Source organism: Sipha flava, unplaced genomic scaffold (assembly GCF_003268045.1).
Source record: "Sipha flava isolate LNK unplaced genomic scaffold, YSA_version1 50_pilon_pilon, whole genome shotgun sequence".
NCBI lineage: Eukaryota > Metazoa > Arthropoda > Insecta > Hemiptera > Aphididae > Sipha > Sipha flava.
In genome coordinates, this window is record NW_020273428.1 from 2,024,500 (window position 1) to 2,050,391 (window position 25,892).

At 32.5% G+C, this 25,892-nt stretch overlaps 1 protein-coding gene across 2 annotated transcripts; it reads right to left on the reverse strand.

Moving 5' to 3' along the window:
* Nucleotides 1-224: 224 nt before the first annotated feature.
* LOC112690570 (aromatic-L-amino-acid decarboxylase-like) lies at nt 225-19,816 on the reverse strand. Of its 2 annotated transcripts, none has more exons than XM_025564603.1 (9): nt 19,645-19,816; nt 10,169-10,337; nt 9,058-9,292; nt 8,554-8,673; nt 7,840-7,969; nt 7,482-7,742; nt 6,963-7,180; nt 5,664-5,864; nt 225-1,076 (listed from the first exon to the last, which is right to left on the reverse strand). In XM_025564603.1, the coding sequence occupies exons 2-9, from the start codon at nt 10,246-10,248 to the stop codon at nt 774-776; spliced, it is 1,548 nt and encodes a 515-aa protein (XP_025420388.1). In that variant the 5' UTR covers nt 10,249-10,337; nt 19,645-19,816; the 3' UTR covers nt 225-773. The 2 variants fall into 2 exon arrangements, with proteins under 2 accessions (XP_025420388.1, XP_025420389.1); XM_025564604.1 differs by lacking the exon at nt 19,645-19,816 and adding an exon at nt 16,409-16,427.
* Between the last annotated feature and the right edge of the window lie 6,076 nt (nt 19,817-25,892).

A 25,892-nucleotide genomic window follows, 5' to 3' on the forward strand; every position in this document is an offset into this window, starting at 1 on the left:
AGTTTACTCGTACATAGTTTATCGGATTCATTTTTTTTCTTGTCGAAACATTCTCACAGCATACACATGTATGATTTTTAACTGGTCATCAAGCATGGGAACTTATACGTTCCCCCGTACCACAATAATTACTAACACGGTAAACGAACTTTAATGAATAAGAACATTTTATTTAAATGTAATTAAGTAATTTATTGAAAAAAAAAAAAAAAAAAAAACGTACACAGAAACAAGAACTACATACCCTAACAAACGAAATGTAAATTAGATAAATACAGTAAATACAGTAGGTTAGTATATTATCACAACACGGTATATTTAATTTAAAATTATAATAATAATAATGAACGAACATTATGTTAGATAAGCAAGAATCAAACATGGGCATAGAACCGTTTCCATTGTGGGCACAACAAAAACATATTTCGGTTTTATCAATCGCGCACTATTATATATGATGTTACAAAAAAAAAAAAAAAAAAAGTAAAACAACAATTATTTAATTTGAATTATTGCCGGTAGAGGAACGGAAAAATATGAAGAGTAAAACACAGATTAAATAATGGTTTGAAAAAAAAAAAATGACTAAACAATAAATGCCCACGCTTTACACCATAATATCTAATGCGGGACCGAGTAATGAAAAAATTATAAACATGCTGCACGTTGCATGTGCGAATAAACAAAAAGCCTTTGCTCGGAATCACGTACAATACGGGTTCGAGGGGATGATGATGGTCATGGTTACTGTGCGAGGCGTCTGCGAGGTCCGTTCACCCCTGCGTCAGTGACTTGACGGCCACATGGTGTTCCATCTTATCCGGCCACACGTCGGTGGTCACCTCGGCTGACGCATCAGCTGCGGTTGCTACGACGACCACCGCGACCGTGCCGGACACTGCGTCCGCCTGCCTCTGAATCTCGTTCCATGCGAAGCGCACGTCTGCCTCTTCGGTCAATCGGCTGCATACCACGAAACGGATAACCAATTGTGACCGGACGTTGGCCGTGACCAGATAGATCTGTCCGCTGTTCATTAGCCGCTCGTACAGGTGTTTCGTCAAAATGTTATTGCCCTGATGGAAAAGAAGTATCAGAGAGAGAGAGAGAGAGATTAATAATTTTATATAAGCTATTGCTGAAGAAAAACGCTCGTAGACTGCGTTCTACGCGATCGTTCCGGACATTGACGTTGGCATTGGTATTGGCCGAAAAAAAAACTGTGTTTCGTCTTGTACTGAGGGGGTCTCAATATTTTTTGGTTTTGCGAGGGAAAACGCTGCATGTGTGGTGCATACCATGTATGGGTAGTTAAGATCTGAGTGAGCAAATCAATATTTTACTTGAATGGTTGATAACGGATATCGCGGAAATGTGCCAAAAACGCATGGAACGCAAACAGATTTTGAAAAACACGATAGCCGTATCCATTATCGATTACTGCACACACATTTCCGGTGTGTTATGTTGGGGACGCATATTCTAGACGTATAGTTCTCATAGTTATCGTGGCCTACCGGTAAATACATATTATTATATCCTAGTTAAGATAGTGTCACACCCGCATGTGTTGTCTCCGTCTGACAGTTTTAATATTACAGCTAACTGACCTATAATCAAACTTTAAGGGAAAATTATATAAGCCCATTTGTGTTTTTGTTATCTATATCAGCGTTTCTCAACCTGTGGTACTCCGTCCCCCTGCGTCCCCCCTCAAGTCGAGCATTGGGCACAGGACACTGGATTTTATCATATCGGGTTACGTAACGTTGTTCAATACAATATCAATAATTTGTCTATTAAAAATCCATTAACTATTTTTATCTCATATACATCACTCTCTGTTAGTTAGATATCGAAATCTATTCTAATAATTAGTCTGTCACTTGCTTTCAGTGTGTCCGTGTCACATACGACGTACATAAAAATCTTTCGTAATTATTATTTTGTCATATTTTATAATATTTTCGACTATGGATCATTGGTTAAAAACTGGTAACTTTAGTCAAAGGAAAATTATGATAACTAAACCAACCGATTCACAAGACGTATCGTCATTGGTTACTAATCCAGCCGAAGAAAATCCTATGAAAAAATTACCACAGGTTAGTGCTACTAAACTTCTTGTTCCACTCCCGGTAAAGATAAGGAAATATAGTAAAGATTATTTGTCACAAGGATTTTCATTCGTTATGATAGAAAATGTTCCTAGATCTGAATGTGTTGTTTGTGGAGAAGTACTATATAAAGGTAGTATGAAGCCTTCACTACTTACTCGTCATTTGAATACAAAACATTCAGATTTAAAGGACAAAAATGTTACTTTTTTCAAACGTTTACTAGAAAATAAAAATAAGTGCAATATGCATACCTATCTATCTTCAGGTAGTGCTAATGAAGATGATCTTGAAGCATCTTTTCGAATTAGTTACCGAATTGCCAAAAGTGGTAAAAACCTTTGGTGAAAATATGATTTTGCCAAGCATTAAAGACGCAGTTTCTTGTATGTTCGAAAAAGACTATGTCAATAAAATAAATTCTATCCCACTATCAAATGACACTGTTAGTTGTAGAATCAATAATATTTCTAATGACATTGAGGAGACACTATTAAAAGGCATCAATGATAGTCAATTGTTTTCCATTAAAGTTGATGAAAGTACTGATGTTGCACAACTAGCTGTTTTGTTAGTGATTGCAAGGTATTTGAAAGAAAATGAAAGCGTAAAAGAGCTTTTGCTTTGCCATCCTCTTACTGAACGCACAACAGGTTCAGAAATTTTCCATGCTAATAACTCTAACTTCATTGAAAAGAGAATAATGTGATCAAAATGTTGTAGTTTAAGTACTGATGGTGGCAAGTCTATGTCAGGTTGTTACTCTGGTCTCCTGGCACATGTCAAAGCAGTATCTCCCCTGGTAAAGTTGACTCATTGTTGCATCCATCGACAAACTCTCTCATCAAAACCTTTATCTGTTGATTTGGAGGACGTTCTGGATGATTCTTATAAAATAGTGAACTTCATCAAGTCTCGCCATATGAACTCCAGAATATTTTCAGCATTGTGCAAAGACATGAGCAGTATTCACAAAACCCTCCTTCTTCATACTAAGATTAGATGATTATCACGAAGTAAAGTCCTTACTCGTTTGTTTGAACAGTGACATGAAGTTATAATTTTCTTTGAAGACCATCCTTTTCGGCTTTCATTAAAGTTTAATAACTATTCATGGCTTCAAAAACTTGCATATTTATCCGATATTTTTTTTTTAATTAAATAATCTAAATTTGACTCTTCAAAACAGTACACCAGTAACAATATTCCAAGTTACTGACAAAATAGAATCTTTTGTTAAAAAGTTAGAGTTTTGGACGTCGTGTATTGAAAATAACCAACCAGAAATTTTTGAAACGCTGCACGACTTCTGTGTTATCTATGAAACTGATATAAACTGATATCGCAAGATATCAAATTTCAAGTTATTCAACATTTGAATGGACTCAAGGCGGCTTTTAATAAATACTTCCCAAAATTTAAAAAAGGAGACTACTGGATAGCATCCTTTTCAGTGAAAAATATTTCGAATCTGCAGTTTTATCAATACGAGAAAAAGAAAAACTTATTGAACTGAAAACGAATTCTTCACTTGAGGTAATATTTGAAAAAAAATTTTCTCATCGCTTTTTGGGCTGATGTAAATGAAGAGTATCCTGAGCTTTTAAACAAAGCATTTAATGTTCTGCTGCCGTTCACGAGTATTGTATTGGTGGAGAGGGCCTTTTCGTCGTACACGTACATAAAAAATAAGTATCGTAATATACTCTCTATGAGTTCAAATTTACGATTTTACTTATCATCCGAGGAGCCAGATTTCAAAAAATGATGTGCCAGCAAACAAGCCCGAGGATCTCATAAATATTAAATTGTAAAGTTGATATTACTTATATATATATACGTAAATTGTATGGCTAATTAAATTAATTAATTAATAAATATTATTTTCAAATTTTCCATCATTGAACTTATTTCATAATATCTTATTTGTATTGTGTGTGAATATATAATAAATTTATATTTGGGGGTACGTAAAACAGTAGTAAGAGGTCAAGGGGTACGTAAACGAAAAAAGGTTGAGAAACGCTGATCTATATTGTTGGTGAGTTTTTTCCGATACTTTAATTTTTAAGTGAGTTATGAGTTTGTAAAATATTATTATTTTAATTTAATTATTTAAATTATTTAGCTTATTTTAATTATTAAAATAAACTCATAATTAAAATATCGGGAAAAACTTACCAACAAAACACAGATAATGTTCTTCCCTTAGGCCGTTTTCACACACACTGGTCAAATCGGAACCGGAGCCGGTACCGGTTGTTCGCTTTTTTCACACATACCGGTAAAACCTAAGTCGGTGCCGGTTTTATTTCACACACAATGAAAAAACAATCTTAACAGTTTTTGTACTCACTTGGGTGAAGTCGTGTTTTAGTTATTTTCTCTGTTGTTCTCAACAATGTTTGCTGCTCTTAACAAACGTCATTTGTTTGGACTACTGTACCTTCGAAGGAAGTACCGTTGAGACAACATTAAAAGACGATATTGGATTCATCCTATATTAAGTGTAAGGTACTTGGAAGGAATCATATCATATCAATATAATTATTTTTAGGTTTCCCCCCGGTACCGACAAGACCTGTGCTAACCTGTGTGTACACGTTTGTATAAGAAAACATTGAGATTGATAATTCGGAGATCAGTCCAGCATTCGAATTATCGAATTTAACGCCGACTGCGAATTCCGAAATCGTCCACCGGACCGACAAATTTACCGTTCCGGTCTATATGTGAAAGCACTAACTTAATTACATTGCATCAGACACCGAATCTGGTTCCGATTTTATCGGTGTGTGTGAAAACGGCCTTAGAGTTTGATGAAATGTCGGTTTACTCTGAATACGAATTTGCTATGTTGTACGTGTTTCAGGCGAGGATGCAGCACATGTGGATGTGACGTTTTCTTAATACATACAAAATTAATAATCCGTCGAGGCGTCTTTGTTGATCGGTTAGAGATTTATCAATTCGCAGTCAATGGTTCGACTTTCGAAAATTTCCACCATCATGCATGACATTTATTGTTAAAACTCAGTATGTCTAAACTTTTTACGAATATTCGTAAAAATAGTTCTAATAACTCTCGTTAGAACAAATAAAAGTTCAGATGAAATTTATTGGCGGTGTGTTCGAAATAAAATGCCATAAAATAGTAATTACCAACAACGATAATTTACGGTTTTAATTCGCGCTCACATCATTGTTTTTGGGTTTGAATTTCATTGGAACTATGTTAATTTCAGCAGTATTGAATTATGCATTCGAACGGTAGTGAAAAACGCCGTAGACAATGAGTAAAAAACATAATATCGTTTTGCGTGTTCTTAATGTTTTTATATCCGTGGTGTAATGTAATGGCTGCTGTATATATATAAATATATATAACATGTACTTTAATGTTTTTTGGCTTTCTGCCTCATACTGTATATAGTTCTGTACGTTTTACGATATGATCTTTCCATAAATCTTATTTAAACGAACGAAATAAAAAAAAACGTTCGAACGCGACACGATAGTACGGAAATAATGAAAACGTATTCGTACCTTTAATCGAAAGCAAACTAGACCCATCGTAACCGGCATGACAATTTCGAATCTCGGATCCTGTTCGACGAGTTTCCCGAACAGTTCAGCCAAGTTCATTTGTTTTCGGATGTGAGCTTGCAGTCCTTCTACACCGTACAATCGCAAAACGAACCACATTTTCAACGATCTAAACCTGCGGCCCAACGGTATTTGCCAGTGCTATAATACAAACATCCCGTTTATTAATTAATTTATTGACATGCATCAACATTCGACGCGTATATAGTACATTTAGCGACGTTCGTGAAGTAATTTCCATTGCAACTTTTTTAAATCTGTGCAATTATTTTATAAGTTATTTACAAGTATTTGCAAATCAATTTTTAGAATTTGTAAGTCCGAATTTTCACCATGAAACCAACAAATTAAATGTGGAACCAATTTCACGTATCCCACCCATTTTTACCAAAAATTTTTTTTAAATCAGTACCAAACGAAAGCTATTGATTATTAAGAATTTACATGTCCATTTTAAGAATTTCTAAATAATTAATTTGGCCACTAACTTTTGAAGTTTTGAAATTGGCATGATGTTTGACGTGAAACTATGAAGTCGGTATTAACAAAAGCTAATGATTAGCAAAAATTAGTAAATCAAATAGTAAAAGAAACTAAAAGAAGTTTTTAAGAATTAAGGCGTCGATTTTCAAAAAGTATGGCATAAGACTGCAGTTGTTTCATAAAATAATGGTTTTAGTAAGCCTTAACTATTACTAATAAAATCAATGGTGGTAAAAACTAGCAATACAATATATTTAACAACATTTTCTTATGAATGCATTTTTTTTTAATAATAGATACAGTAATCATAGCATGGACAGTAAATTAAAATAAAATTATTTAAGTTTTGACATTCCTATATATCAGTCAATAGAAGAAATTTGTGATACATACAAAGTAAAATCAAATGAGATTAAAATTATAAATAGATCATTTATAAATCTTGAATTTAATTCAATTATAAAAAATCTAAGGATATTTAAAAAGGATTCTCATGATATTAAAATACATCAATGATTAGTTTAACTATTCTTACATATACTAAATCTAATAATTTTTCTCAGATCTGCGATAATTTAAAACATACTTAAAAGGCACAGTGCGCCAAAAACGTAATTCTAATAATAGGTCAAGTCTAAAATGTAAAACCTCTCTCATCTTTTTTCACAAATGGTATTCTGTACAACTCGAATACGTAGATATAATACGTGACACATTGCATAGCATAAATATATATTATTATCGACAAATAATTACCCTGTAGTCGGGTATTTGTGGATCCTGGCTCTGATAGCTGTGCTTTAAGTACACGCGGTCCACGTTGAATGCGTCCACAAGATAAGTCGCATTCTTCACCCACATGGCGGAACAGTCAAAGTTCACTAGCAGCCATTTATGCAAGTTCACGTCAAACGAGTCAGCGTATTGCACACCGGCCATCAGATGCCTGTATTCCGGCAAAATGAAAGCAGCACCTAACAGATAACAATGACGCCCGGTAAACGACTAACGGAAAAATCAAGGATTTTCTTCGATTATAATTTAAATTAGCTCAAGTTTTATTTCTTTTTTTCGCAAAAGCAGTTCAAAGTTTGTCAAAGTTTAACATTTTAATTTTAACCGTTGCAGTAGGCAAAGGATTGACCGGCATTCGCTGAGCACATTGAGGTAATATTTTAAAAGTCTATTGCACGATGAATATATATAAATTTTAAATTTTAAATTCCAATCCCGTATGTTTCGTTTTGATGACGAGTTCAGTTGATTACACCGTACCTGCGTACGCCGCGTCAACGTGCAACCAAATATTGTTTTCGTTGCATATGGGGCCCAGCGTTTCCAAGCAATCGAACGCGCAAGTACCGGTAGTACCCAAGGTAGCGACTACGTAACAAGGAATCAGTCCTTTGGCGAGGTCCTCCGCAATTGCTTTGGCCAATATCGGACCGGTCATCCGCCCGTCTTTGTCCGTTTCGAGAAGCCGCATAGGCATAGAGCCGAGGAGACCAGCTTTTTCGACGCTCGAATTCGATTGATCTGGGAGAAAATCAGACAAAAGTAAATCAACGATCATTGATTTCGTAATATAACGTGCAACGCGTTGTGCGCCGAACGGTGTCCCACGAAACGTTACCCGAAGTGTAGGCCACGAGTTTAGCTTTGATCTCTCCATCCTCCATACTCGGATTAAACGTTTTCATCCGTTTAGTCGCACGGTCTTTGGCGGCTAACAAGCACACCAACGTGGCTTCGCTGGCACTTCCCTGCAGAGATACGACGTATATTAGTAGAACACGAGAAACGGAATTTATTCCATTAGCTCTGTGGTCAGCGAAACACAATCGCAAACTATGTTAACTGTTATCTACTCGGTTGTCGGTACACGCATGCGCCATGTTGTACAAATATCGGTTGTAACCGCACATCTGCGTACAAATTGCAAACATGAGCGCAGCGCAACAATACGTGCACGTGGATCACAGCGAAACTTAACGGTGAGACATAAAGGTAGGATTGAAAACGGTTTGCGTACGGCGCACCGTGATCGTATGAACAATCAAATGGGGTTATTGTAGATAGTATAACAATGCACAAAATTGTACGGCAAACGTTAAGTATATTGTACGTGGATACTATCGCACATTGCTTTATGCCGATTCGAAGTTAGTCTTACACAGTTGCAATCTCTGTTAGTCAATACAGCGCCATTTTCGCACAAATACGATCTATGTACATAATTTTATGCATGTATGCCTGAAACATACACCCTTGTTGCGGTACCGCGAACATTATTCAATTTATTGTAATCGATTTGCACCAAATTTAACTCTTGTCATTCGATAATTACCTGCAATACACCACCACCCGGACCTTCGGACTCGTTCAAGAACTCTTTAGGCAGATCCAAAATTTTCCCGAACCAATTCATAACTTGCACTTCAAGTTCGGTACAAGCCGGGCTCGTTATCTAACAAAAAAAAAAAAGAAGAAAAAAGTTTTAAAAATCAAAGCATGCACGTACGTATTCAAGATTATCAGAAGTAAAAATTGCATTCGGCGGGTGTAACGTTCTAAAAACGAAAGCTTGAACATTTTCACTTGAAAGTGTCGGTATATGTCACACACAATCGAATCCGATTGCAGTCGGAACTACGATTTGTTACACGCACGCATGTAAACAATATGGGTGGCTATAGTTGATATCAAACAATAGTGATGAGCAAAATCGGTCTTGGTCCTGCAGCCAAGATCAAGACAAGGGCCAAGAGTATAATAACTCTGCAGGACTAAGAGCGCCACGGTCTTTAGTTTGCTCATCGCCACGTCGGACGGTAAAAAATCGTACGCGTACCCAAGAAAATCCTATGCATCCGATACCGTTGCACAGCATGTCGCCTACAATGGCCGGGTACGAGTTGGCGGTTGGGAAGAAGGCGTGGAACTGCGGCGAGTTCCAGTGGGTGATCCCCGGCATGATCACATTCTCCACGTCAGCTAGCACCGTCTTCCAGTGTTCCCCTTTCACGGGCGCTTCAGACGGCGTCAGCTTATACAGGTAGCCTGGCTCCACGGTGGACAGCACGGGCCTGAAACGGTTCCACAACAATAATTATTCGTCCTTCGACTCACGTTCTGCCTGAATTTAAATCCAACTCTAAGCAACAACAATAACTCGTTGGGTGAAACATGCCACAGCACCTGACGGCGCTTAAATTGTGAGTCGAGGGGATCGGTGGATCCCCCTAAAAAAATTGCCTGCCACGTGATTGCTGTTGCATGTAGTTTTATGGGCGACGTTTACCAAGAACAATATGGTTTTAAATTATTTTGGGATTCGTCGCCATTAGTATGCGGAACTAAGAAGAGAAAGATGGGGAATTCATTTTAAAAGGTGTTTTTTTTGTAGTCTATTATCGACTACAATTTTGATATTTTTAACTTTTTTACCGATGATACGTTTAAAACTTAATAGATATGATTATATGCTAATTATTAGGAAAAAATTGTAGGAAACGGTATTTGATTATTAGTCATATTATAGGGCATAATTTTAGCATTTTCCCTGGACATGGTAATTACTAGCTGTTCTGTTTTCGACCCATGTTGGTGAGATTAAGTGTGTGCTATTGATAACATTGCATCCGTCCATACGCCACACCGTCGTTATAATAATCGTAATATGCGCACCGTACGGTACATAACACCGTAGCGGCTTAGTCTTAGAACGATAAATTGTTCATTGCTCGTAACACAATAATCATCACATTTTACCCTATTTTGTCTATTCGTATGTAAAATAAAAAAAATTCCTATCGTCAGAATTAATAGAATGTTTTTTACACTCGACATCCCATTTTAAGAACTCGACGCAACTGCTTAGAGAAGGCGTGCATTATATTAATTTGCCACAGACTTCTTGTTTGATTGCGAATTTCAATACATATAATTAATTATATGGTTACCTGTCTCGAATATTGTCCATATAATTGGCTATATAGTCGATGACCGTCTTTCCGCACTCTTTAAATGATTCAGAATCCATTTGATTTGATTTGGTTTTCGATTCTACCGTTAAAATTGTCTTTCGATGATTAATGAGTGTTTTGATCAACAATGATTGACTGCAACGAACTGTAAAACGAAATATCGATTACTCCTATTTTATATTTTATGTACACTATATAAACTTTAATCAAAAATAAAAGTATTAATTTATTTTATTTTTTTGTTTTTATAATCGAAACATGGACAGAAGTCCGGAAAATAATGATTATATACGTCTTCTACGATTGGATAATGATACACTTGTTGAGAATGTTACATTACGCATGATAACATGCAATAATTATAGATATTAATTGTCCGATACTTAATTTAATTAATCGGTATGATTACATTTTATTGTTCTTTAATCATTTCATTTTACTAAACAGTAAATCCAGATTTTCCAGACTTTCAACGAATATTAGCTTAGTATACGCGTCACGTATAAAATACATCATATAGTCTCCATAAAAAATTATAAATTAAAAAAAAAAGTACAGCTTCAAATCAATCTTCTTTATCTGCAAATACACAAGTGTTCTACATAATCTTATATCTGCACAATAACTTATCTTTTGTTTATCGATAATTTCATGCTGTTCGAATAACTCGTTATAGAAAACGACTGCGCGCGATACACATTTTAATTATTATTGATTCCAAACACATTCACACACACACACATCTATTATAACATGAGCTTATTTTTTTTTCAAATCATTAAAAATTTATGAACGTGATTCCTACTATTGTTAACACGAATATCATGTTATAATTTGTACCAAAACTCATCCCGATCACACGGAGTAAAAGATTTTATTGTTTAAACTCACATTACAGTATAACATTGCGCATTATGCGTGACATTGAAACTGCAGTACAGAAATCATGATACAAAAATTGTTGTTGTAAACAATAGTCATGCGGCAGCGACACTTTTGATGGCGCGGCAGAATAGATTGATTGTAAAATCGTCAAATCATTATTGGTGGTACTGTGGTGTAATTTTAATTTTCTTGAGTTCAAACATTGCACTCTATGCTGTTGCATAAGTAGAATATCTTTTAATGATCATAATGTTGCCGCAATGCTTTTGGACAATACCATTGTTGTTGTTAAATAATATTTAGTTTTGTTTTTCCTGAATGAAATCGATATTATTGAATCAAAAATATAAATTACCGTCGTAATTGTGTTCCAGAAAAAAAAATCGATTAAATGCGCCTATTTTTCAAAACTCTTATTGAAACGTCTTAGAGCACATACCCGCAAAATGTGCGCACAAAAAATCGTATCATTCAAGGATATCTACGACGCAGTCAGCTTTAATTCTCATAAACAAACGAAAAGTCGCTCTATACTACACATGAAATTCTCAATCCAATGAACTTTAAATGTTAAGTTTGTCCGAGGCTGAGCATCAAGTTCAAGTGGGTTCGTTTTATATACGAAACAGATTCAAAGTCACTTTTAGAACATTTTTTTTCCCCTGATCAAGGTCAACCGACATAATACAATAATTATGTGGTTTGTAAAAAAAAATCAAGGCCCGCAACGAATGTTAAAATCAACGGTTTTGCGTCGACGGAACCGACAGGGGGCTTACGGAATAAGATAAGTGCCACTATAATTATGTGCAAATATGAAAAAGTAAACGATATAAGTCATTTTATTCGCCAACGGATATTAATAGACGGCAAAAATCCGAATCTACCCACAACCCATTCAAAAACAACTGGACTTTTTTTAAGAACTAAAACATTTTGTTCTCATTTATAGTGCGTTTGATTTATTCTCGGATCGTAATCGAAAGTTTAGATGACTTTTAAAATTAAACGAGTGTTGGTAGGAAGAGTTGATACGCATAAGAAACATTTATAATGACTATAAAATAATATACTGAATTAATTCAAAGACAAAATGTAACGTCTAAATGAAAATTTGATTTTAAATGACATGCGTCTAATGCTTATTTCCTGGCTGCGTATAATATTGTGTTCGAATATGCGCTTTAAAAACACGAGACTTGTTACAATTTTGTGACATTCGCGGTGTCAGTTATTATTTTTGGCAGGTTAGGAACACCATTTACTGAAAAAACTTTCGGTCATCACGGAAATAATGCCAATTATATTCGAAACCGCGAAATCTCATTTCTATTAATATCAATAATATGTTCAACAACACGAGTGAAAATAATGTTTGAAAGGATTTAATACAAAATGGATAAAATGTTTATATTATACTGCAGTTCAATAGTAGGCTACCGCAGAACATTTGAAACAAACATCAGGCGTTGATATTTGCATTTGTTGCGTACAACGTAGTGCTTGTATCAATATAATTAAAATGTACGTAAACATGTATGCATTTATTAATTTTATTTTATTTTTTTCTTATGTATACAATGATTGTCGCTTGTTAATTACTCGTTGAAATTCTGCAAGAGTTTAAAATCACTGGAATAACATATAACACCTATGTAAATTTAATTTAATAAGTTATCCGCTATCGTATCGGTTAAGTGACTATCACAATCGGACGCTGCAGCGGACCGCGCATACATCGATTTAGTATGATGTTAAAAATTTCGAAAAGATGTTAAAGAATAAAAATGGTCAACAAAATTATTATTCATTAATATATTGACACTAGTAAAAAATATCTATTTAATATTTAACCTATTTCAGTTGTAAAAGTAGTTTTAATGACTATCCTAAACGTGATGACGTTTTAAACAATATTCTGATAGTCATTCGCTGCACACACACACTCTTATAGTCACAGTATCAACACGATCACAGTCAGAGCCACATTTAATGGGTGTACCGGAACAGTGGCGTCATTTCAATTTTTTTTTTTTAATACGCATGGCGTATAGAGCAGGCCACTAAACTTATCTAGAATTTTCAACACAACAAAAATAAAATAATAATATTTTTACCATTTATTAATGACAACATTATAATAATGGTATTTACTAAATCAATTAACTAAGAAAAACAGTAAAGCCAGAGATGATAATAAATATTGTAATAAAGCGTTTATTTGGTACAGTTACAATTATATAGTTATATTTTTTGTTAATATTTAAGAGGATACCGATGCATCTTCATGCTTGCAAACTTATTTACAGATAAAATATCAACACATAAAATATTATTTAGGTAATGTTTTAATATTTTCAATTATCAATAATAGATTATCATTATGAAATTTGAATTACTGTTAAATAGGCTAGCAGTTGATGGTAGATTAAGTTGATAAAAGTTGATAGATAATAAAATTAAATTATCGTAATTACGCACATCTTGAATGATAACGATTTACGAATAATCGCAATAAGAAATATTTTGATAATTTTGTAACGTCTCATGTTTTTGTTTTTAAATAAGAAGAAAAACAAAATATTAATTAAAAATAAAATCTATTGACCGCAAACCACTAACAATAATTATTCAGGCCAATCAATTTATAAAGTGGGCCAAATTACTACAATAATAGATTTTAAATACGCAAATGTATACCCTGCGCGGTCCAAATGATGCCACTGTACCGGAAATCTAATACAACGGGGCTTTAAGACTGAAGTTTTTTCCATGGGCCTTTTAAAAAATTTTACTATCAAATATTGTATAATAATTCAACAAATCAAACGAATATTAAACAAAATTATATAATTTTTCATTAGATTCATTGACTTTATATTCATATTATTATTATAGTTATTATGTAATTATAATTTTTTTAATTATTGCTGTTATTTAACTTTTATGTGTATTAAAGAAATAGATAAAATTTACGTTCATAATTATTTTCAAAATAGCCTCCGATTGTTAGTTGTACCCTGACTTACCAAGATTTAATCTAAGCCTTTAGCTTTTATGCTTAACCTTCAATCCGGTGTTGATCACAATATAACACGAAAAGCGTCTATTTCATTATTTCTCCTCAAGATATGATTCTACCCGTATCAGTTTATGGTGCTAAGAGTACTCCGATAAAAAAAAAAAAAAAAAAAAAAAAACATTTTCATTCTTTGTAACACCTAGAAGGAATTCTTTTGTATTATTAGTTATTTTTATTAAAATCATTTCAATCATTCGACCATTTTTGACCATATTAAACATAATGTTGAACATTTTACCCATGCATCAAATAAATATCTGACTTCAAAACTAATGTCAAATTACGCATTGTTGAGTTAACGGTTACATTTAGAATGGATTGTTTTCAATAAACTCGTAAACAAAATAAATTATTAATAAATTCTATGAAATCCATGAAATCCGTGGGAATTCATGTGAGTATCGTATAACATATCATATAATACCAGAAATATTTGAATCAGTTAGGTTTACCGTGTTGCAAAATATAAGATTTTTAATTAATCGAAGCGTTACGAGTGACTTAAACGGTTAAGACGTTTTAAACCCTCCAATAAGGGTCGATTTTATCGAACAGGATAATTGTTTACCACAGGAGTAATGGGCCGAAAATTTGGGACCTATCTGCAGACTCCGTGCGATGTCATCTCGGGACACACAGGACGCTCAAAACCGTTCGGAAGTGACGGGCGAGGAGCGTGAAGAAAAAAGGGAAAGCTTTTTCACACAATCTTTCACTGTCCACCACCCTTTTCACGCGTACCAGATTCGTCTCTTTGACGTGTGCAAGATCGAATTTGGAGTTTGTTTTCTCCGCGGATACCAGCTCGGCTGTTAAAGTTTTGTCCAAATGCAGTCGATGGGCAATTGATCACTCTCGTTAACCCGGTTAATCGTGCACATTTCGTCCTCTTCACTCTCTCTTTCTATCTCTTCGTATGTCCTTTTCCCGAACATCATCTTTTCCTTGAATCTTGTCCTTCTTCGTCGTACTCTAAGCATGTATTATGTGCTTCGTTGTTGTCCATATTCGTATTAAATGGATAGACGTTCGTGAAATAATCAAGGGAATTCAATTAAATAAAATACTCGTAATTATATAGCCCAATGAGAATTTAGGATTTCGGTTGTGTCGGCACATATCCGTCAGATTCGGTGTCGTGAAAAATGGCGATGCTTTGCCATCCCGAGTCTAAGTCTGCGGTAGCCGGTACCGAGAGAACGCCACCGGCGTTTTCTCTTTCCATTTTTTTGCCCCGCCAAAAATGATTGAAATAAATTGTCCCCTTTGAAGCCAACTCCTGAGTCGAACGCGTCTCTCGTATAACCCTAATCCCACATTATTGCATAAGATCATGACGCGGGTTTAATTTAATGTTGTAATATTAATGATATAATTGTTCTACCATTGTCCGTCATTTTATTTTTTTTTCCTTCTCTTTTTTTTCTTCGCAAATTCCAAACGGTCATAATTGCTTATTAGCTGCGACCGAGTTTACCCGGCAACTATACTGTACTGGAGACAGTACGATATGGAGATCGCGCGCGATCTCGACCTATCCTCTTTTTTTTCCCCGTCATTGTTCGCGAGAATGATTCAATCCATGCATATACGCGTCACATTATTAGGTATGGTTATAAAAAAATTTGTATAAAACATAAATGTTGATAAAAAATCTACTACTGCGAGTTGTCCATTAAATAAAAAGAAGTCGTGTATTAACAGCGATCGAGTTAAGTTTAATAAAAAAAAAGTTAAGTTTTCATCGTTTGCAAATATTCAAATTCGTTCGTGTTAAAACCGATGGTTGAACTACGAAATTATATGATGAATATATGAGATATAAAAATCATTCGGAATCGACGGCTAAGTATTTACCCGGAGAGTTTATCCAAATACTTTATTTTTGTGCACCAAAAAATATTTAAAAAAAAGATGTACACACAAAACGAGAAGTATTATAAAAAAATTTAAAAAGATAAGAGAAAAAGAAACACTGCGTTTCAATAACACGATAAAAATGTATTGGCTGAAACTCGAAAACAATTGTTCATTTTGTTAATCAAATAAATCAAACACCCAAAATCCTGTGTTCCAGACAAGCCAATAACAATGAAAGAGTTTTACAAAAGCATACTTCAAATAATTTTATTTTATTGCGAAGAAATATTACAATAAAGTTAAAAGTGACAGCAGATCTACGTAGAAATAATATTAATAGATGAGACTTACTATTGATATATACTAGTAATATAATTTTAATTTCTTACTTATCGTAATCAAATAACTTGAGAAAAAAATGTTTGCTTAAAACACTACACTGATCGATACTAAAATACATCTGATGCCAGAAGTACTATGTCACTTCTTCGCCACTTTAAATAATCTCTCTCCTCTCTCTCTCTTTCTCATTCAATCACTGTCTTGACCCTATTCTTACGCTTTGGCTATTATTTTATTGGTTTTGTTCAGAAATGTTATTCATTCTTGTTATTTTATCATATATCGTATTAAGTAACGTTATTCCAGTAAATACTGCCATATAGACTTTCTCGCATATTTTCCTACGGAAAAAACAATAACATCAGAAAATAAAGAGAAAAAATTTGAATCTTCTTCAAACGCTTTTGTCTTTTGATTGAAACGCTGCTCTTGTTCATAATGGTTTCAATAGTGACTTTTTTTGTATAGAATGTGTTCGTCAAAAAAAATTCTTTACTTAAAATGGAAAATCAACAATGACTGATTTGACCCATTAATTAAACACAATTACAGTTTTCAATATTGAAACTATTTTTATTAAGAAATATTTAATGATTTTCTTTCTAGTCCATATACGAATGCTTGGATGTACCAGATACCCATCTATTGTTTGTGTTAAAAAAAGATTTTTATATTTTAAAAAATAGTATGAATAACATTTACTGAAATTAGAAACATGAAAATTCAAAAAACAATAAATTCGTGATGTTTTATTAAAAAATAACAATGTTACAAAAAAAAATAACGTACATCTTTTAATATTCAATTTGATATTTGCTAAAACACCGATAGTGGTAGTAATATTACTATCACTTTTAAACACATAATTATTAAATATTTAAATTAACCGACTACATAATTGGTTATTGATAAGCCGTGTAAAATATCAGGAAATTAGTTAATACTATTTAAAACAACATAAATGTACAATATTCGCACCAAATCTTATTACAAACGTGTTAAATATCAATTTAGCGGGTCGGATAAATACAATAAGAATATAATTTCTTTTTCTTCTCCCTCACCTTTCTCCCAACTATTTGAGGTCGGCCATCTCTGTCCAAAACCTCCACTCGTATCGATTTTTTACATCCTCTACGCACACACTAATAGGATTTCTTGACAAATATATTCTTTGCGACCATTTTTTTCGTCCACGAAATTCAGAAACAACAATAATACTAATTATAACGTTTAATGACTACGTGTTCCATTTTCCGACGTTTCACTTCCACGGCTATGCATTGTAATGTTTCAATAATTATAATGATAATATATTATCCCATTGACGATCTGGTAGAAAAATATTAAGTAAAATCATTACACAAAGACTAATTTTGTAGTGCAATTAACTGTTTTTACGATCCAATTAGCAGTTTTGGGAAGTGCAATTTTTATTTATCACTGATGACACGATTAATAAAATAAAGTATTTTCTTGGCGAAAAAATGAAAAAATATTTAAATTCTGTCCAGAGTCTAAGACTATTTTAGCCCTTCAAAATTGGATTTTTAAAAAATCCCTTTTCTAATGTATTAGTAATAAGTATATCCCCTTAATATTTAAAATTAATTGGTATGGTGGTTTCGACGGCAAGCTGATATTTTTAAGATTTCAACATAACGTAATTAACTGTTAAACATCTGACAAAAATAATATTTTTAAATTTGGTAAAGGTAGACATAATAATAATGTAGTACTAGTACTAGTACTAGTAACATAATGTTACTATTTTCTACGTACTCAATTATTAAAATAGTCTACACTGAACATATACAGGAGAACTCAACCAAGTTTCACGTAGGTACATCAGCTGCAGTGGGGCCCAGACAGGTTATCAGAGGGGTTCAATTGCATGTACTCTCGTCGGGGGTGGGTGTATGGGTGGGTCGGTGGGTATATAATTGGACAACTTGGATTCCAAACATTATGGATTATGGTAAACAAATAACATTATTATTACAACACAAACATTATATCTATACGGCACTGGGTGTAGACATCTTAATTTTAATTAATTATAATAAATCTTAATTTCTTAAATTTATAATTATTTTAAGAGTTAATTATAGTTACAACAAATAAACGTTTTTTTTTTTTAAAAAAAAAAAATTGGTTGGTAGAGAGTTAACTTTTTTTGTTACATGTGCTCTCAAAATACTTCTGTGCGCCATTGATCAGCTGAACTTGAGAATTTCGTAATTAAACGGAATTTTGTCAACCTTTGTTACGGAATTCAAAATGTTGTAAACAAGATCAAAAGTATTTCATGCTACGGCTTTGATCACGTTTAACTACATAATATATACTATTATAATAATAAACAGAAGTATTTAATGTTATGACTTTGATCATGATTAATAACAATATTAATATAACCGTACAGTATTAACAATACACTGATATCAAATATTAGATTAATGAGTAAAGAAAAAGTAAAATTAATGTCACAAAACGGTATGAACAATTTTTAATAACAAATAATGAACAATAACAATCAGTCTAACTTCGTGCAAATAAGAATCTTCCGTGTGAATCTCAAAAAAATAAATAATACAAAATGTTGTATAACCTAAAGGTTGTTTTTATAATTTATAAATTAAATATATATAAGTTATTAATGAAGATTGATACATTTCAGACGGATCATGATCAATTAATACTATGAAGTACGCCATAACACAAGATAACAGTTAACGATGTAAAAAATATTTGAGTTTTGCTAATAAAGTAACAAACATATGTATTTAGTAAGTAAATCGATATTTATTAGGAATATTTTTGTAAAATCATGTCAACGGAATACGCATGTTACATCGAAACTAAAGAAAATTAAAAATTAAAATCTATTCTGCACTATTTTTTTTTAATAATATGCTTTTTGTTTAGATATCCAAATGGATTTGAAATAATCGTGTCAAAAATAAATAAGCTAAGTGTGTTGTGAATTTACTGTTGCAAAACAATGTATTATTTATTTATAGTATTTGCGATGATTCAAAGATCAATTATTGTATTTTGATTTTAATGCCATACTAACACTAAATATCAATACTACAATATAATACTATATGTGAATAATTAAAAAAATTACGAGCTCTGAATTGATTTCATAAGAAAACAAAATGCATTAATTCGAAATGCATTTAAATCGGTAAATTTATCAAACACTCTTTATTGTCACGTAAATGTAAAAAATTAAAATTAAGAAACATTCGTTAAAAATAATAATTATTAAACTCACCAAAAATACTGAATAGTTCAGTAAAACTTTTTCATTGTTTTCAGTCTTCTCGATTATTTTTTGAAATTGTTAACGAATAAGCGTACTATTGAGCGAGTATAGTATATTGTAGTGTTCCTTACGAACACGCACAGTCCGCGAACTGTCGACGAGTAATACGGTAACATGACGGTAACATACACCTTTATAGTAAATTATTTATGAACGAAAACGGTACGAAAAAATAAAGTAAGAAAAAAAAACCTAAGCGTAATATTATTTTTTTCCTCGTACTCGATCTCACCGCACTGTTAACGCGCGTTTTACTCGAACGCAGACATTTTGACGTACTCGAAAAATGTTAAATTATAACAACAAAGGCATAGACTTGTGAACGGCAATGATTTTTCTTTTTTTTCTTTTCCCCAACAATATTCCTATTATTATTATTATTATTATTATTATTATTATTATTGTTACTATTATTATCGTACTTCACCTTGAGACCGAGCGTTGTTGAACCGACCTGCGGAGGCAGATGCAACTTACATAAGTATTATGATGGCACATCGCAATTAATATGTACTGTTTGCGTTAATTGTGTGCGAATCGAATTATTGATCCGTGACTCAAGGGCAAGGAAATATGTTCGTCATCTCACCGAAAATCCATCGAGGTTAAAATAATTGTGTACGAACATAGTAAAGACGTAAGTGCACACGTACTGCAAATTTTTTTTTAATTTTTTTTTTTTTTTCGTAAACTTACTACTTCGGAATTTTCAATTTTTCTGGATAGTGATGAGAACAGCGGAGGCGAGAGAAACGGACAAGAATATTACAATCCGAACCGTGAAATGAGCATCGTTACAATAATTACTATACGCATTCTTGTTTTCCGCACTGATAAATTCACTGTTATTGTACACGAACGTATAAATTAATAAATTTGAAGAAGGGAAACACAAGTAGACATCCCAATAATTTCGGCTGTCGCACAACAGGGGTGCTCAACATCATGTTATTCGTTATTATTATCAGTGTAATACCATTTTTTTTTTCAATGAACTGCCATAAGTTTCATAAAAGTCCTTCGGAAAATCGACAGTTTTAAAAATGATAGCGAGTAATTATATTATTACTATTATTGTAGATATACAGTACGTAAGTGCAACGGCGGGGACATATAATATTCAATGGAAACAAAAAAAATCAAACAAAAAATAATAATATGTTAAGTACACGACTTACGGTGTACCCACTAATTGTTATTATTCATACAGCCTTAAATTTTTTTGGTTGGCTTGTTAGTCAATTTACGAAACTAACTTGATATTTAACTTAATATCCAATCCAGTTCGTAATAATTCAACTTATTCAGGCAATCCGAAAAATGTCAGTGGAGCTTAAATGAAAAATGGTTTTAACATTTTTAAATCAAATTTGAAATAGAATAAATAAAACTCATTACTCCCGCGTAAATCTTATTAGTAACAAGATGTTAAATAAAAAAGAGCACAATGTACTGTTTTAAGTACTAAATAAAAACCAAGAAAAGTGGTGTTTTGGAGGCTATACCCGTGAACCATCATGGTGATTTAGCGTATACTTTATAAAAGTAACACCAATAAAAATAATTTAAATCTTAAACAACTAAGTTTTATCATTTAAATAAAATTTGTTTTGCGCACTTATCTCCTAATCAACATATATTTCATAGTAGGTAATTTAAATGATAATTCCATTCGTGTGGTACGTTGTTTAGTTATTTAGGGTGACAATTTTCCACGGGTCTACGAGCGAGAAACACCTAAATATCGCCACCTGATTGCGATTGCGGTACATTGGTCCGTTATCGCGCACCAGAGAGAGTACAAGACACGAGAATTCTAAAACCAATGAAACAGACACACGTGGACGGCCCGTTTCCCACAGTTCTCGAAAAAATGAGACTGCGCCGGCCGCAAGACTTCAGTGTACGGTTTACAAGTACGGTTCCCCGGATTCGAGCTAGAAATGCGTATGTTAAGTAGAACTGGACTTTGTACGTTCATTGTAATTTGTTTGTGATTTTTTTTCTCGGCCAAACGATGGACACAGCTGTTACGCACTAAAAATAAGCCGCCGCCGTCCGTCTGCCTATTTATGAAATATAAATATATATGATGTACAAGTAGAAGTTTTATTTCACGTTTTGATTGCGACTAGGCAGCGGCTGCATACCGACCCGAGCATCAGTTCCAGTCTAATTTCCTTCCCCTTCCCTCTTTGAATTGTATACGGCACGAAAACACAAGTTCCATGACTCTGCTGCGTACAAAGCACCATAGTAATGAGTTTTTTCCCTTCAATCTCCTCCCACGCGATATTTCAATCCTTTGGAAAACCCAAACAAAGATCATCAAAAAACATTATTACAGCACGATATTCCCAATCGTTTCTAAACGTCCGTTTAGCGTCTCAACAACTGCCTACCGGAACGATCCGGTAATAAAGTGCGGTAACCCTTTAAATATATCCTCGGAAAAAACCAGTGTCAAAAGTTATTTATATGAGGGTTCTCGAATCGTTTTTTGTGCATTTTTGTGAACTCGAATTAACTCTGTTACCATGGATCAGATTGATTGATAATATCACTATAATACAAATATTGTAATAACCAAAAAAAAAAATTTCGAAAATTTCAAAAATTAAAAATATCACATTTTTAAAGTGGAACAATAAAAATTAATTTCAACGACAAAAAATTCGATATTATATAATTTATTTTCAATACAACAATGAAATGCAAACCAGACAATCCAGACTCTAAATGGCTTATATTGAGTCTGGCAAGAAGAAAAAAGAAAATCCTTAGTGACTGTCAACATAAGAAAATACTTAGAAGTAAAAGAAAAAGGTGGAAAACTATTAAAATAAAATCATTATGGCTTACTAAATGAACTAAATGTAGTTTGAAATAACACATTGATTTTAATATTTAACTTGCTATCAAGTTTTTTTTTTTTTGTTAAATAATGAAAATACATTTTTCATTCGCCAAAATATTCCAAAATATCCCATATTTAAACCACTTGGTCGTATGAATAAAGATTTGAATTCACTCGAATACTAAAGTTGTATTTTTAGAGATTCCTATATGAAAAATATTTGTGGGAACCTTTAATACAGGCAATAGGATATTGGATAGTGCATGCACACAAAGCTACTTAATTAGTCTATGAAACACTCGGAGGCAACTCGAGTGAAAATAAATCACCTACCTCTAGATCTGTGATGCAATTCGCATGTGTATAATGTTACGCGTAAACGTACGGATACGACTACCGAAATCGCATCATAGAAAGACGTAATACTGTAATATACCTATAAGTAGGGCTATAACTTAATGCACTTAAAAAGTACTAAATATGTATGTACTTACGCGCCTAAAAAAGTATAAATACGTATGCTCTAAAAATGTACACTTATATTTTATTTTTGTACACAAAATTTTCATTTGCACAAATATTTTATAAAATTATAAATATAGAAAAAGCAAAGTAATAAAAATAGTTCTGATTTTTAATTTTTAATCATAATTTAAAAATAATAATAATAATAATAAATTAGCATTAAAAATGTTTCTTGAATAAAAAAAAAATCCTCTTGAAGAATGTTCAATAATCATTGAGTTATTTTCCTAGAAAAGTATTTATAGAAAATCATCGTATTTCGATAGCAGCTGTTTCTATTTGATAGTTGTATAATATTTTATTTTAGATAAAGCTAGCTGTAGTTATAATTTATAAATATATATTATTTAATCGAAAGGGGAAAACATAGTTTTAATGTTAAATGGAAATTTGAAAAATACGATACAAGAATATCAAGAAAGATCTCTCTATATATTCTCAATATAAATGTATTTTATTTTTTTTATTTTTCAAATTTTCAAACTGAATCTTCAAAAATTATAAAATATGCTCTAAAAAATTGTAAAATCAATAAATATGCTCTAAAATCTAAAAATCACTTAATATGCAAGAATATGCACTATAAACTTTTGATATGTTTTACGTAGTGTCTTGGAATGAATTTCTAGATCACTTAGCAATAAATCCAATGGTGCAAAAAAACATGGAAATGCAATAACTTTCGAGCCCTACCTATAAGTGATGATAAAAAGAAAAATATAAAATAATCGCAGTAAAAATAAATTGACCGCGACCGAAAACCTTGAAATCCGTTTAAATCCTCGAAGCACTCGCGCTCGCGATCCGACCTCGTTATACTGTTATACAATATACATAATATTACCGATATGAAACTATACGCGATTAATACATACATTTAAAGTCATATAAATGCGTTTTAATTAATTATGATACCTTGAGTCACCCTCGGGGTGTATAAGGGTCAATAAATTTTGAGAAATTCTACTTAATTGCTTTGGGTACTACGCTGGTCTACCACATTGTTTACACGTAAATTTCCAACTCGATACCATGAACCATATGTTTATTAGTGCCCTTGATACCCGGGTACCCGGATATCCGGGTTTTACGTGTATTATTCGATTCTCAATATTTCGGGTACCCGTTATGGATTAGGTACCCGTTATGGTTTGTATACTTATTACTAGAGTTGAGATTTGTATGTTAATACATTTTTTTTCTGAAACATGATAAATTTCTTTATCTTTTTTTTCGTTGCACAGTTAAATAACTGCTATAAATATATGTTATTTTATATAACTTTACAACAATTTACTGTTTATTTTTATATTACAGTAAATTAGTAGCTATATGAATATAAAAACAGCATAGTTAAAAAAACTTTTCAAACACCTATCAATATAATTAATCAATTATTACAATTTTTGTATAGTTGTATATTTTAAGTTCAAAGTGTAACAATGAAACTACGAATATATTACACATCATCAATAATATCACAATTTTCTTTTTTTCTTTTTGGCTCTATGGGTGGGTTTGAACGCCTCCTCCCCCCGTATGTACGCCACTGACTGTGATTACTTATTATTATCTGTGTAGCTATACACATAAAAGGTAACGAATACGGCCACTATATCCGTTATCTGCAAGATTATAGGCTTTATATAGGCTTTATAATATATTTTAACATGTTATTCAACATTATACTTGAACAAACTAATTATTGAAATATAATATCACTAATAACACTCACATAAAATACTAAAGATTTATTTTTAAAACGTAATTTTGTTAATTTAAAAGAGGAAATAATTTAATAGACTTAGCTAAACCGTTTACGTATATCAAAAACCATCGGGTACCCGAACATTTTGGGTAATGGGTACCCACTATCCGAAAACGTTGACCACCCATAAAATCGGGTATTACCCGGATAAACGGGTACCCAGGTACACGGGTTTCTGGGAACTCGGGTATTACCCACATCAAACCTAGAGCACTATTGAATACAAATAAGTATTCAATAGAAAAAAAAGTTTTTAAAATACCATTGAAAGTATGTACTTCGTTCTGAAAGTATTTAAAAAATTATTCAATACTTAAAAAAGTATTTGAATACTTTTATTTCTTATTCTTATTCTTTTACTCAAATACTTTACAGCACTGGAAAAAACACAATATTTTTAAACATACTTTGTAAATCAACTATAAAATGTCATTTAAATGCAATAAATCTATTCTGATTTTGTTATGAAATCAACACGTAAAAATAATGGATACATTTAAAACTTATATTTCTTGTAATTATTAGGGTATAAAAATTACCCTGTAACATGTATACATATTGGCTAGCTAGTGATTTACGTTCTACATTCTACGATGTTTGGCATTTATAAAAAAAAAATTATTTTCCTTTGCAATCTAACTATATTAATCGGTCATTTAAAATGATTTATTGATGTAATCGGAACGAAATTAATAATTAATTATAGCCTTTTCAATCGGTCATAGAAACTACAACTTCCGTACAACTCGATAACTAAATATAATTAATTAAATCACAAGGAATATTATATAATATTTATAAGTTCACAATACACGGTATTACCTGAGTAACCCTGTTCAAATAGGATGGGCTGAACAGGGGATGAAGTAAATTAGCGAGAACAGTAGGGGTAGACTTTACACAATTATTAAATAAATAATTTAATTAGTTTATAACTAACACGGTGCATTACACAGAAAATTATACACCCTGCACAGTCACTCAGTACTAACATGTAATATAAAATATTTAATCACAACATTTCTTTACTTCTCAAACTCTAAATAC

Excerpts from the sequence above, each read along its gene's own strand:
- LOC112690570 (XM_025564603.1), bottom strand. The coding sequence starts at position 10,248 with ATGGATTCTGAATCATTTAAAGAGTGCGGAAAGACGGTCATCGACTAT. Across the intron at positions 8,674-9,057 it reads GATGCATAGGATTTTCTTGG|ATAACGAGCCCGGCTTGTAC; the intron begins GTACGCGTACGA and ends TTTTTTTGTTAG. Across the intron at positions 5,865-6,962 it reads CACAAATACCCGACTACAGG|CACTGGCAAATACCGTTGGG; the intron begins GTAATTATTTGT and ends TTTGTATTATAG.